Genomic DNA, 12512 nt, shown 5'->3' with positions numbered 1-12512 from the left:
TGAGTACACTCTTCTTTTCTTTTTTTTGTTTTTTTTTTTTAAATAAACATAATCAAACTACATGTTTATTGTCACTGGAGTTGCAGTAACTCGCTCCAGTGAGCAATCTGATTCTTTTATCGGCATTCTTTGTCTGCAGTGTCCCAAAGGGTCATGGGGATGAAGCCTGTTAAAAGGGGAGAGAGAGTGTTTGAAGATTCTTTCTTTTTATCTGGTACCTGGCATTTATTTTTTCCTCCTGCACATAGGAGAATGGAAAATAGGTGGTCAATTTTCTACATCATATTATTTTTGTGCTTGTCATTTCATGAGTTGTGTTTCCCTGTACTTAGATTATTTATATCTAATCAGGTTTTTATCTGTTTTGCAAAGATCCAGTTCTGTAACCTGTAAAACCAAACCATGCAGAATTCACATACACAAGGTTATAATTTACAGAGCATCTGAGTCTCAGGGTGGCAATCTGAACAGAAAAAAACTTCATCTGAATAAAACTTCTTGTCAGATCTGATTAGATTGTCATAATGTGTCTGATGAAGAGCTTGTACTAGGAGTAGAACTGTCAGCTCTGCCATTTTCTTGTTCACTTGTGCTGGCATTATCAGATTATCTGCGGTTTCTTTGCGGGAATCTTTTTAAGTCACTTGACTATTTTGTGAGGGGTAGTTTAGTAAAAACTAGATAATATAATCCATAAATCCACTTAACTGGGCACATGTAAACTGCAATACACTGCAATAAGCTGAAAGTGAACAAATAAGTGATGATGCCACTGTCAACCCCTCCGCGCTGTGGAGCACTCACTTCCCTCAGGCACCTTGCAAACTCTATGTGACCGTCTTACATATGGACCAAGTGAGGGTGCTAGCATCAATCCATATATTAAATATTAGTAAAGTTTTCATATTTTTTCAATTAAAAAATAAACAGAAGTTCTGATATTTTCTTCATGCACCCCAATGGATTGTCTTGCATACACGCTGGGGTGTGCACACCGCTCTTCGGACACCACTGCTCTACAGTACCAGGGTTTTTTGTTACCTGTGAACAAAGCTACACATGCAAGAACATCTCAATATGCTCTAATTGTTCTTAAATCATGAGCATATATGGCCTGCCAAAGTAATGCATTTTACAATGCTTTGAAGAATCTGAAGCTAAAAAAAACAATCTACACACAAACTTCTAATCCTGGTCTAGCAGAAACTATTGTTGTTCTAAGAGATTAGTTAGCATAATGCCAGGCTGGAATTAAATAAAAAACAGAGACAAAGATTAAACACTACAGTCAATTAATTATTAAATGACTTCAGCATTGTTCAGTTTACCAAGTAAGGCTGCCCAGTGAAGGGGAGTTCGAAACAAGTTGTCATAAGATGTCACATTGCAGCCTTCGTAGGAGGTCAGGACATCAACAACTGCTACATTCCCATCAGCAACAGCAAAATGAAGGGGAGTTCGTCCTTCATAGTCTTGCCAGTTAAGCAGAGATTCTGTAGGTGCAGCTTCCTTTAAAAAAAAAAAAAAATATATTAAGTTGAAGAGAAAACTAGATACTCTTTACAGATTTTTTTTGAGTCTTATATAAGGAGATAAACTGCCCTTGTTCAGTAGAATATAGCTCTACAACCAAATACTTTTGTTAACAGTATAGGCTATTTTCAAATATTTCTTATGGAATTTTTTTATATACTTAATTATTGTACAAGACCTGATTTTTGGTACATACCCTGTAGTTTTGCCAGTCTGTTGTGCAAGTGGCTCCTTAAACAGATCCTTAAAAGACTAACTCAGACTCTTGTGAAAATAACTAGATCTTCTTACTTGATTTTCTAAGTTGAACATGACAGATATATCTTTATATTTTTCTCCTAGGGCACTCCCCTTTTTGCACAAGTTAATCTTAGGCTTTCATTATAACACTTTTCTAGCATTTTAAAACTACATGACTATCAAGAGTATTTCTAAAGGAGATGTCAAGGTCTCTAGCTGACAGGATAGAAGTAAGTTGGAGAGTACTTCTTATGAATGCATCTACTTGTAATGAGCTTAATTTTGAATCAAAAAATCTTCAAAAGTATTGTGATTAGTCATTTGATCACATAACATAGGCATTAATAGATATAACTTGACTTTTCATCACATTTTCTTAAAAAACATGCTAAATGGCTTTCACATAAGGTCCCTAGCTATACAGTTTCATATTACGATAATTTCCTTTCTCATCAACTTTTTTCTAGACAGATGTCTGTTCATGACTTTCTTTCTCAGGCAAAAGAACAGAACAGGGAAAAATGAACATAATCTTAGCACCGCAGAGATCTCCAAATGGCAAATATCATAAAGCCCCATGAAATACAAACTTTAAACTTCACTTTCCTGAAAAAAGAGGTATCTCTAAAGAAAATGGTAAACAATAAAACAATAGAAACTCAGGACACCAAGCATCTAGAGCAGAAGCAGAATGTCAAAACAAGAGCTTAAATAAACTATAGGGAGTACGTCTGCTGTATCTCCAACAACTCAAAACAATTCACTGAAGTCAGGGGAACCCTGTGCAAAAGAAAAAACGAATGTAGTCCTGAGATTTTTAAATTCCAACACTAGAGTGGATTTTAAGCCATGTTTTTCTCCATTTCAGGAGAAAAACAATCCTCCTGAAAATACAGAGCCGCACTATATCTTACAATATACTTATGAAAGAGGAGGGAGAGATTGTGATCAGTGCAGCTTGTTAACAATTAAAGCAAGTTCCTGATCCCTTTCTCACTAAACTGTAATTTTTCCTATTGACTTCACTAGGTACACAAATAGGCCGTAAAATCACTTGTATTTGCATTATTTGAAATGCAGTAACTATTACATAGAAAATTAACATCTAACATTGAGAACGATAAATCAAGAAGCAGAAAGTCAAGAAACTCCAGAATTATGGTTTCTATCCAAATATTAATTTACCAAGGTTGCACATTCTATATGTTCTATTTAATAGATTAAAAAAAAAATACATCTAGAGTTATGTTTAACCATATTTCCTAAGTGCAATCTGGCTAAATTAATACTGCAGTAGTAACCTCAACTCTGCAGTGCCCTGATTCTTGTTTCTTACTGTCTTACTTTCTAACAGTGTCAACTTAAACTTCCTAATATTTGATTAATATAAGTTTTCTAAAGTTAAACATTTACATACTTTGCATACTGTATGTAAATGCTAATTAAGTTGCCTGTCTTGCGTATCTAAAACTCTGATGCAGTTTTTTATATCAGTAGTGTTAGCCATGTTTTGCTAGAGAAAAAAATTAACATACTTGAAACATACTGTACTTCATTACCATATCTAGCCACTAGTACAATAACAGATAATCTATTAAAAACATTAAAAGCTGATAAATGTGAATCCCTTAACTAAAAAGACAATTGAAGTTAACATTGTTACATGCACAAACCACAATAGTCAAAGCATGAATAACACTTATTTTAATAAGCATTCAAAAGCATTTATCTGAGCCATTACAGTGAAAAGTGAAGTTTTATGTTCTTCCCTAGCTTTAATAATTCACAAGAGAAAGCTAACTGGTAATATGCTTGTTTTCTCTCTATTCAAAGAGCTCAGCAGGGGGAGTATAGAGCCCACTGCAGAAAATTCAGAAGTGATCTTTATGAGAATAATTTTTAAGAATGAGTAAAAATGAATGATGATATGCACAGAAGTTTATTACAGAAATTCTAACTGCACCAGAGGAAAACCTGTTTGAACACAATGGACAAACAAGAAAACAAATGCTTCTTCACTTTACCTGGAATATATTGATGTAATCTGGAAGTCTAATTCTCAAGCCTTCCAAAGCACAAGGACACATTAAATAAATTACTCCTAAAACTCCTGGCTCAAAGTCAGTGGTGTTCCCCAGAACATATCCCCATAATCGACACTATTACTTTTCCAAAATGGTAAAGAATCTTTTAATGATAAAGCTACTGCTTACATTCTAGCCTAAAAGTACTCATGTGTTTTGAAATTTTTGGCCACTTAAACTAAAATTTTCTAGGCCTCTTCCTGCCTATGTTCAAGAGTGTAATTGCTTTGGATTATAAGTGGGTTTGGTGTAAAACTAGCTATAATTAAACTGTCATACTATATTAATATTTTAAGCACAATACACAGAAGAAACAGAAGCTACGCATTTTTCTGCAGCTATTAGAACAATGGAATTGTAAGCAATAATGGAAAGTGTTGTACAAATAAATGTCATGTCTCTTACCATGAAGAATAAGCAAAGAGAAGAGATACAAAATAGAGAGATAGTACTAAGCAGTTGCTTCCACCATATTAATGGAACCTTATTCTGTTCTTTCCTCCTTAAATCTTCCCAACGTTTTTCATGTAACCAAGCACTGCTGAATCTGGAAAGGTGGAAAAGGAAGTTGACCATGAGAGGATCTCCAGATTAGAGTTTCTCCCTACTTCACGTTTGCTTTCTAAAACTGTCATGAGTTCCATTTTTGCTGTATTTCATGGATTTCAATATTAGATGTAACCAATTGTGCATAACTGACACCCCTGCAAACTCAACCTACTTTTTCAGCATTCAGTTGAGCTCTTTTCATTACTGTTTATTTTTACAATCCCAATGAGCTAAGTACTATACAAACATCAAACAGAAAGATGACCCTTACTTTTATGAATTTATAAACAGGAGACAACAAATGGACACACTCAGATGGCAGAGCATGGAAAAACAAGACAGTATTTTTCAGTATCATAGACTGTGGTCTCAATAAATCCAGCAGCTTAACTTCCATCAAGTTTTTGTAAAATAGCACTGGAGAATTCTTAGTAGGACACTGGAGAAAAATAGTTTTCTGAGGAATTCTTCCATAGTGTTAAAGATAACATGAGAGGAACAACAGCAGTGTTGTTTTTCATAACTTAGTCAGCAGGCAACAAAGGCTGCCAATGCAGACTGAGCAACAGTAGATATCCATATCTGACTGCTATCTGAGCACCAGCAGATAGCTTACAGCTTATAGCACTCCACCATGAAAGCAAGGACAAATGGTTTGTGTTGTACGTGATTAAAAAAACAGAGAAGCAACAGTGACCCCAGCATCGCAGGCCTTTTGCACTGCTCTCACTACAAGACAATGTTCTCGTGATCTTAGAAATGCAATTATGTAAGTTAAGACACAAGACAACAGAAATTTTATGGGTACGTATGTTAGAAATACCATGCAGAAAGAATGTGAAAAACTATAAAGTTAACCTGGATGTGAAGACCTAGAGAGGAATGAGAATTAAAGGTGATGCTTGGGCAATAGATCTGGAACTGGGTAACATGGCAAAAAGTAGTTAAGAAAGGAGGGGAAGATTGTGAGCTCTGCTAGGTAGATATCTTCTATCAAGACAAGTAAGAAAAACACTACAGTTTGGAGAGAAGACAAGATCTTACTAAAGGCTTAAACTCAGAGGCACCACCACCACCAAAAAAAAGATATTTATAGTCAACAACGGATTCAATCAACAGATTGATTACCTAGTAACAATGTTTCTGTATCATCAACTTTTACGCATATTCTGTAACCTAAATTACTTTTTCATTTAAACTTGTTATTATCTTACTCCATCAATAAGTATATATAGGTATAACTATCTGGAATATAAACAATTTAGTTGATGCATGAAAAAGCCTAGATGGAATCAAGAATACACTCTTAACTGTCAGAGTAAAAAAAAAAAAGAACCAAAAAACCTGGACATGATCATGATTCTGTATTACCTAAAGAGAATCTTTGAGAACACCTTCAGTAAGTAGACAGGTATTTTTGACCTTTTGTAGTGTATCAGGCTGGGATGGAGTTAATTTTCCTTGCAGCAGGTACGGTGCTGGGGGCTTTGTATTTGTGAGTAAAACTGTTGATAACACACCAATGTTTTGGCTATTACTGAATAGTGCTTGCACAGCATCAAGGATTTATCTTTTTCATGCCCTGCCCTGTCCTGCTCCCCTGCTCCCCCAAACGAGTGGGCTGGGGGTGGGCAAGAGACTGGGAGGGGACACAGATGGGACAGCTGACCCGAACTGACCCAAGCAATATTCCATACCATATAACATCATGCTCAGCAAAAAAAAGCTCAGGGAAAGGAGGATGCAGGGGGGATGCTCATGGCTACACCGTTTGTCTTCCCAAGCGACCGCTAAGAGTGCTGCAGCTCTTTTTCCACTTTCCTGGGAGTGGCTAACATCTGTCTGCTGATGGGAAGCAGTGAATAAATTTCCTTTTTTGCACACAGCTTTTGCTTTCCATACTAAACTGTCATTATCTTCATCCATGAGTCTTTTTGCCTTCCTTCTATTTTCTCCCAGTCCTGCAAGAGGGGAGTGAGTGAGTGGCTGTGTGGGTGTTACGCTGTAGGCTGAGGCCAACCCACCACAACTTTTAAAAACATTTACCTTGACTATCTAACATTTGAAAAAGTCAAAAGTCTTGAACACAGCAATCCTTACCTACTTTTCAGCAAATTTATTTCTCTAGGGTGGCAGAAAAGTAATGGTATATAACAACTAAACCTTTGTGACAAAATTTTGTTTGTGACAAATTCTTTCACAATTGAGTCCAAATTGCAAATATCTTGAATAAACAGAAGTAATACAGAAATAAAATCACATTAATTTAACACTGGAAACTTCTCATAAACTATCTTTATCGTAGAAAAAAAAGTATCAGTAACTGTAAGATTATCAATGTGATTTGGAGAAAAGCAAATCAAATTTTCATATGCCACACTCAAGTTCTCAACTTGCAAGCTAATAAGGCAAACAGAGAAAGTCAAAGATATAGAGAGATTGTTGCAATATGAGAGAAAAATTCAATTGAGACTTCTGTATCTTTCCACGTTAGTGAAGTTCAGAGATTTCCACAGAATAAAAACCAAGGTAAAAATCAAGCTGAGCACGTGATGTTATTGTACTTATTATATCTGTCGGTGTAGAAAATGAAACTGAAATACTGCAGACAGAGAAAATATGCCATGAAGGAAAAATTATTAAATCTGTACAGAAAAATAGTTGGAAAGTCTCTCAATAAACTGATAGTGGGCTGACTGATAATTCATCAAATATTTCCCAGAATTCTGACTCAAAAGACCAAATTAAATTAGACTTTTCAGTACAGTTAATGAGAAAGAAACTTTCAAATAATGAAGAAAAGACACACAACAAAGAAATCAGTGTGCAAGATGCAACTGAGATGAGTAATATGACTGGCCATTTTAACTAGCAGAACTTGCAACCCCTCCCTCCCTCCCTTCTCCCCCAAATGAAGCTACACATATCAAACTAATTAAGAGAATATACATAGTCCATGAGTTAGAGCAAAGATATTCACCCATAGAACTCAGAAGAAACCCCTTTCAAGAGAGCAAATATATTTAAGATCATTTCTTACAAAATCCTGGATACTGGGAAAGGCAAATGATTTCATTCTCAAAAAGTCAGTGGACTAAAATGAAAAATGTCAAGAGAACAAAAAATATTTTTATCAGAGTAAAGTAATAAATACAGAAAATGTTATATATATAATAGACTTTCTTACCAGAATACATTTCACTGTGTGAATTGCACTAGGGTCCTTGTTGTTAGCTGCCCAGTGAAGTGGGATTTTTCCTTCAATATCAGGGATTCCAATATTTGAATCATGTTTTATGAGAAGTTTCACATGCTCTGGGTTATTGTAGTAAGCACTCCAATGCAATGCAGTTTGCTGGAACACAATATTCACAAGTTTTACAAACACAGTGAAAACGAATAGAAGATGAAAATTAAAGTTCGTTAAAACATGAAATATGATTTAATTATATTTTCACAGAATGAAAGAGATCACCTAGTCCAACTCCTCTGCTCAAAGCATGGTCAACTAGAACAGGTTGATCAGGACACTGTCCAGTCAGATTTTGAGTTATCTCCACAGGCAGAGACTCCACAACCTCTCTGGACAACTTGTTTGACCTCCCTTACAGTAAAAAAGTATTTTCTGAGGTTTAAACAGAATTTATTATATTTCAACTTGTTCCCATTGCCTCTTGTCTGTTCAGTGGAGAGCACTCAGAAGAGTCTGGTTCCATTTTCTTTACTGCTTCCCATCCGGTATTTATACACATTGCTAAGATCACCCCTGAATCATCTCTTCTTCAGGCTGAGCATTCACAGCTCTGTCAGCCTCTCCTTGATGTCAGATGCTCCAATCTGTTAATCATCTTTGTGGCTCTCCACTGGACTCACTCCAGTATGTCTGTGTCCTTACTGTACTGGAGAGCCCAGAACTAGACATGGCATTCCATTTGTGGTGCCACCAGTGCTGAGCAGAGAGGAGGGACCACAGGTAAAATCAGCTTTAAGCAATGGGTAAATGAGCAATCTTTTGTTACACTTCAATAAAGAGGACTGACAGAAAATGGAGCACATGTACCTAGGGTGGGTGATAACTCAAAATCACTGGAAAACAGACTAAAGCAAAATTGAACAAGAGGCCCATCTACCTACATAAGACTAGATATTTACATGTCTTTGCTATCGAGGCCTGAATTAGGTCTAAATTACATCATCTTACATAAGACCCACATTGAGAAGCCCTTATGCTTGGAATATAAATATTTCTGGTAGAAGATTAATTGCTTTGTATGAGGATTTCTTGGACTATGGCAAGAGAATACTGTCCATGCTACTTAGCCAGCCAACAGGGCAATGCCATTGGGTGCGGCAATTTCAGACCTGGAGAAAATATCTGAGCTTGGTATTAAGCAATCATGTCCAAGTTAGAATGATCATCTGAAGCAGGTCTCAGCACCAGAGCTGCACTACACAACAACTGCAGTGATTAGTTTGGTCCCTCTTAAAGTTGGAAATCTCTTGAAATAACACAAATTGATGGAGAAGCATATAACAAGATTACTTTCCACTAGAGGAAGATGGTACTGAATACTGACACTGGACGTGGATCCATCTTGAGCAAAGGTTTTGACTTTCTACACTGTCCTAGATCACGCAGAATTCTAGAGGTTAAGTATTACTGAATCTAATGCCCACTGACCCGTGGCAGTCCAATAAAATGTCAAATGGCAATCCATGCTCCTATTGCAAATTCCTGACTGCCAGTGGCTTTTTATGGGCATTACGAATGTTCACAATTATATAGGCAAATCAACATGTGGCTTTTTTAAACAGTAAAACATTGGTATATTAACAAGTGCTTTACTGATCAGACACATCTCTCCCAACTGCCAAGTCATAAAGTTTGTAAGATACAGAATGAATTTTATTTCCCCATCTCCCTTCCTCCCACCCTCACCCCAGCAAAATACTACATGGCACTTTGATTGAAAATGGAGAGAAATAACTGCTGCAGGACATTTGTGTATAAGCCTACGATACCCTGGATTAGCATCCTTGAATAGTGAGATAGAATGTTTGAGTTCACTATCACATCCTTAATGTCTCTCTAAAGGAGGAAGGCAAAAAGGAGCCTATTTTTTGTTTGTTGCTTTAAGCTGTTAGATTAGTACCCTGGTAACGTAATACGATAGCGCAACCTTTTTGTCTACTTGGTAGTTCACTGAAAAAGAGCTCATTCTAAAACATAACTGGAGGGGCTGCAAAGAAAGGTCTGATAACTGACACCATGTACAACAACATGCAGCCTAGTACCGTAAAGCATGTTCAAACCATCACAGCTTGTTGGGATTGAATTGAAAAACTTCTAGCAGTAGAAATTTGTAGTAAGTTAACAAATGTTATTTCTTAAGTGGAGCTGACCAGTATCCCTAGAAACTGACAGATGCAATGAAAGCAAAAACTTTTGATTACCAAGAGGCCAATGTAGTCTGTTTACTGGCTTCTCTCACCTACAACTTGCTTTTCAGCCAGTTGCCTACACAGAAACAGACATAAAAAACAGTTGTTCTCTCTGATGTTCAGGAATTATATCTGACAATCTTAATGCGCGTATTTGCAGTAAGGGAAATGAATAAGCTGCATACCCAACAGGGTCAAACTTGTTGGACTCTGTCCCTGAGACCTGCTTTTCATCAACCTGAATTCCAGCTTTGCTACTGTGACTACTCATGACATGAACTGGAATAAAAGTGCTCTACATTTTGTGGGAAATCTGGCAATGCTTTAATACTGCCTTGGAAATTTGCTGAACAACAGGCAAGGTTCCTAAAAGGCTTTGGCTAGTTTCCATATACCTTTGTTAATTAATTAATGTGGTCAGGAAGTCAGCATGACCTCTCCAGAATGACTGCTATAATTATAGCCAGGGTTTCCATGATACATGTTGGAATATCCTGGAAGGCAAACAGCTGATTGCTAGGGCACAGGCTGGTTCAACCCCATTGTCCAGAGGGGACAGAAGATTAATTTGTTGGAAACTGGGCTTGCAGCTGTCTTATCCTGCTTCCTAGATGATAAAATCAGATAAGGATTTCAGAGTTTAAGCAGTAACACCACTAGAAAGTCCAGTCCCCTTCTCTTACCATTTCCTCTTGTGGTAGAATGAAAATCCACTACATGAGATATGAAATGAGGATTTCCACTAAGACCAGCCTTGCCAAGCTGGTATGTTGATTATCAGCTTATCCAAATACACTTACTTGATCAGGTCACTCACATTTGAATTAGTGGTAGATTAGTGCCTGGTGGGGAGAATTTTTGCACCAGTTCCAAGATCACTTACAAATTGTAGGAAGGAGACCTTCCTGCTCAATGCTTAAAAAGCCTCTGTAATCAGTAACAGTTCCAGTAGTATTCAATACCATGCCTACCTTGCCAATGGTAGTTACATATTGTTTTTTGGTCTTCCTTTTGCTATCTAAATTCACAGTGTCTCACTTTTTGTTACTACAACCTTGGGGAAAAAATTGGGCTTAGGGAACATTCATAGCTCTGGATTATTTGAAAGAAGTCTTTTTTACATTTCAGGATACACAAACTGCTCAAGCACATGAAATTTAAACCAGATATTCCCAGATTAACAGGTCCACAATAATTACTAGAAATCTGTCTACTAAAGGCAATGTGATCATCTTCCAAACAGAACACGCATCAAACATTCCGACATGAGGGATGCATCTGTTTTGTTCAAAACCTATGTGGAAACACAAGAAATCCTTTACCTAGAATGTCTGTCAGGACTGTGTGAAAGTCCTATGCCTCCTCATATCCTATTATTAACGCTAATGGAGGCAACTGTCTCAAATCAGTTTTAAATCAAGCATTGCTAAGCACTCAAATCGATGAACGACACTAATCTGAGCACCTCAAAAAAATACAGTTACTATAAGCTAAATAACTACTCCTTTTAAAATGAGTTAGTGTGCTACTACTGTGGACTGGCAGTCCTCTCTGTATGAAGAGTAATAGTAAATCAGTTGTTTAAGAACTGTACCACTTCTAAGATCCGTCATCTCTTCTGGCTGATCATTTTAATGATAGTCCTTTTCAACAAACATCAGTAGATTATTTCCTGAGGCTCTTAGAAGTCAGTGTGCTTCTGAAGCAGGCTGGTAATTTTATTGATGCGGTAGAGCATGACTTGACTTTGCAAAGGGACATCAGACAACTCATGACAATATATACACTATATGATATACCTGGAAAGTCACCTGGAGATTTCCTGGCCTTTCAAGCGACAGTTGTCACTACAGAAGCAGAAAATTAGTCTGAAGGACTTTATTGTAAGGAGGTAGTAATGTAAAGCTCTGAAGATGCTAAGATTACATTTCCTCTCGAGGAAGTCTGCAGTTTCACAAAACAAATGTCAGTGACTAACTGGTGCTCTGCTTCAAATGAAAGTCTTATGCCAGAATGTCAATCAACTTCATCATCACATCCCTCTCACTAAACGATGCACTCATGGAAGCAACAGTGCATGTGCACTGACAGCAGACCTTCTGCTGCCAATTGGTCCATTTTATACTACTACTACTGCTATTACTACTACTACTACTATTAATAATAAAAAATAAATAAATAAAAACCCCAACTTGATACATTTTATTGTCCCTGTTAGAAAAATCCTCTTGACAAATGGCATCACATTCTACCCCAGGCCAAAAAGTCATGTATGACTAGGAGACTCTAAAAATTGTCCATTTTTACTTACAGAGATACAGAAAAAAGGACAGTCAACCAGATAGATTTAGTCTATGGATATTTTTACCCTTGGACCATTCTTGTGGATGGAAGTGAAGGAGTAAAGTTGAGCCAGGAAAAAAGGCAGGGTGGTGGTGGTGACGGTTTGAAGGTGTTGTTCTAATTTTTGTCTCTGTTTCTCACTATACAAAACTATTTTAATTGGCAACAAATGAAACTCATTTTCTTTAAGTCGAGTCTGTTTTGCCCATGACTGTAATTGGTGATCAATCTTCCTGTCTTTATCTCAACTCATGAGCTTTTTCAACCTATTTTCTCCATCTCTCCCGTTGAGGAGGGGGAGTGACAGAGAGGCTGGGTGGG

At 36.9% G+C, this 12512-nt stretch overlaps 1 protein-coding gene across 6 annotated transcripts in view; it reads right to left on the bottom strand.

Moving 5' to 3' along the window:
* The window catches only part of INVS (inversin), a 102676-nt gene that overhangs the window by 43745 nt on the left and 46419 nt on the right, over nt 1–12512 (bottom strand). For 5 of the 6 annotated variants that reach the window (XM_072852878.1, XM_072852879.1, XM_072852881.1 and 2 more), the window contains 2 exons: nt 7594–7761; nt 1329–1509 (listed from right to left, as the gene is read on the bottom strand). In XM_072852878.1, coding sequence (XP_072708979.1) covers nt 1329–1509; nt 7594–7761 — 349 coding nt within the window. Of the gene's footprint in view, nt 1–1328; nt 1510–4262; nt 4397–7593; nt 7762–12512 lie in introns of those variants that run through there. The other variant, XM_072852883.1, reaches the window with a different exon arrangement.

This window comes from Ciconia boyciana, chromosome 2 (assembly GCF_034638445.1).
Source record: "Ciconia boyciana chromosome 2, ASM3463844v1, whole genome shotgun sequence".
NCBI lineage: Eukaryota > Metazoa > Chordata > Aves > Ciconiiformes > Ciconiidae > Ciconia > Ciconia boyciana.
The sequence above is the reverse complement of the archived record's forward strand: the minus strand, read 5'-3'. Positions and strand labels throughout refer to the sequence as shown.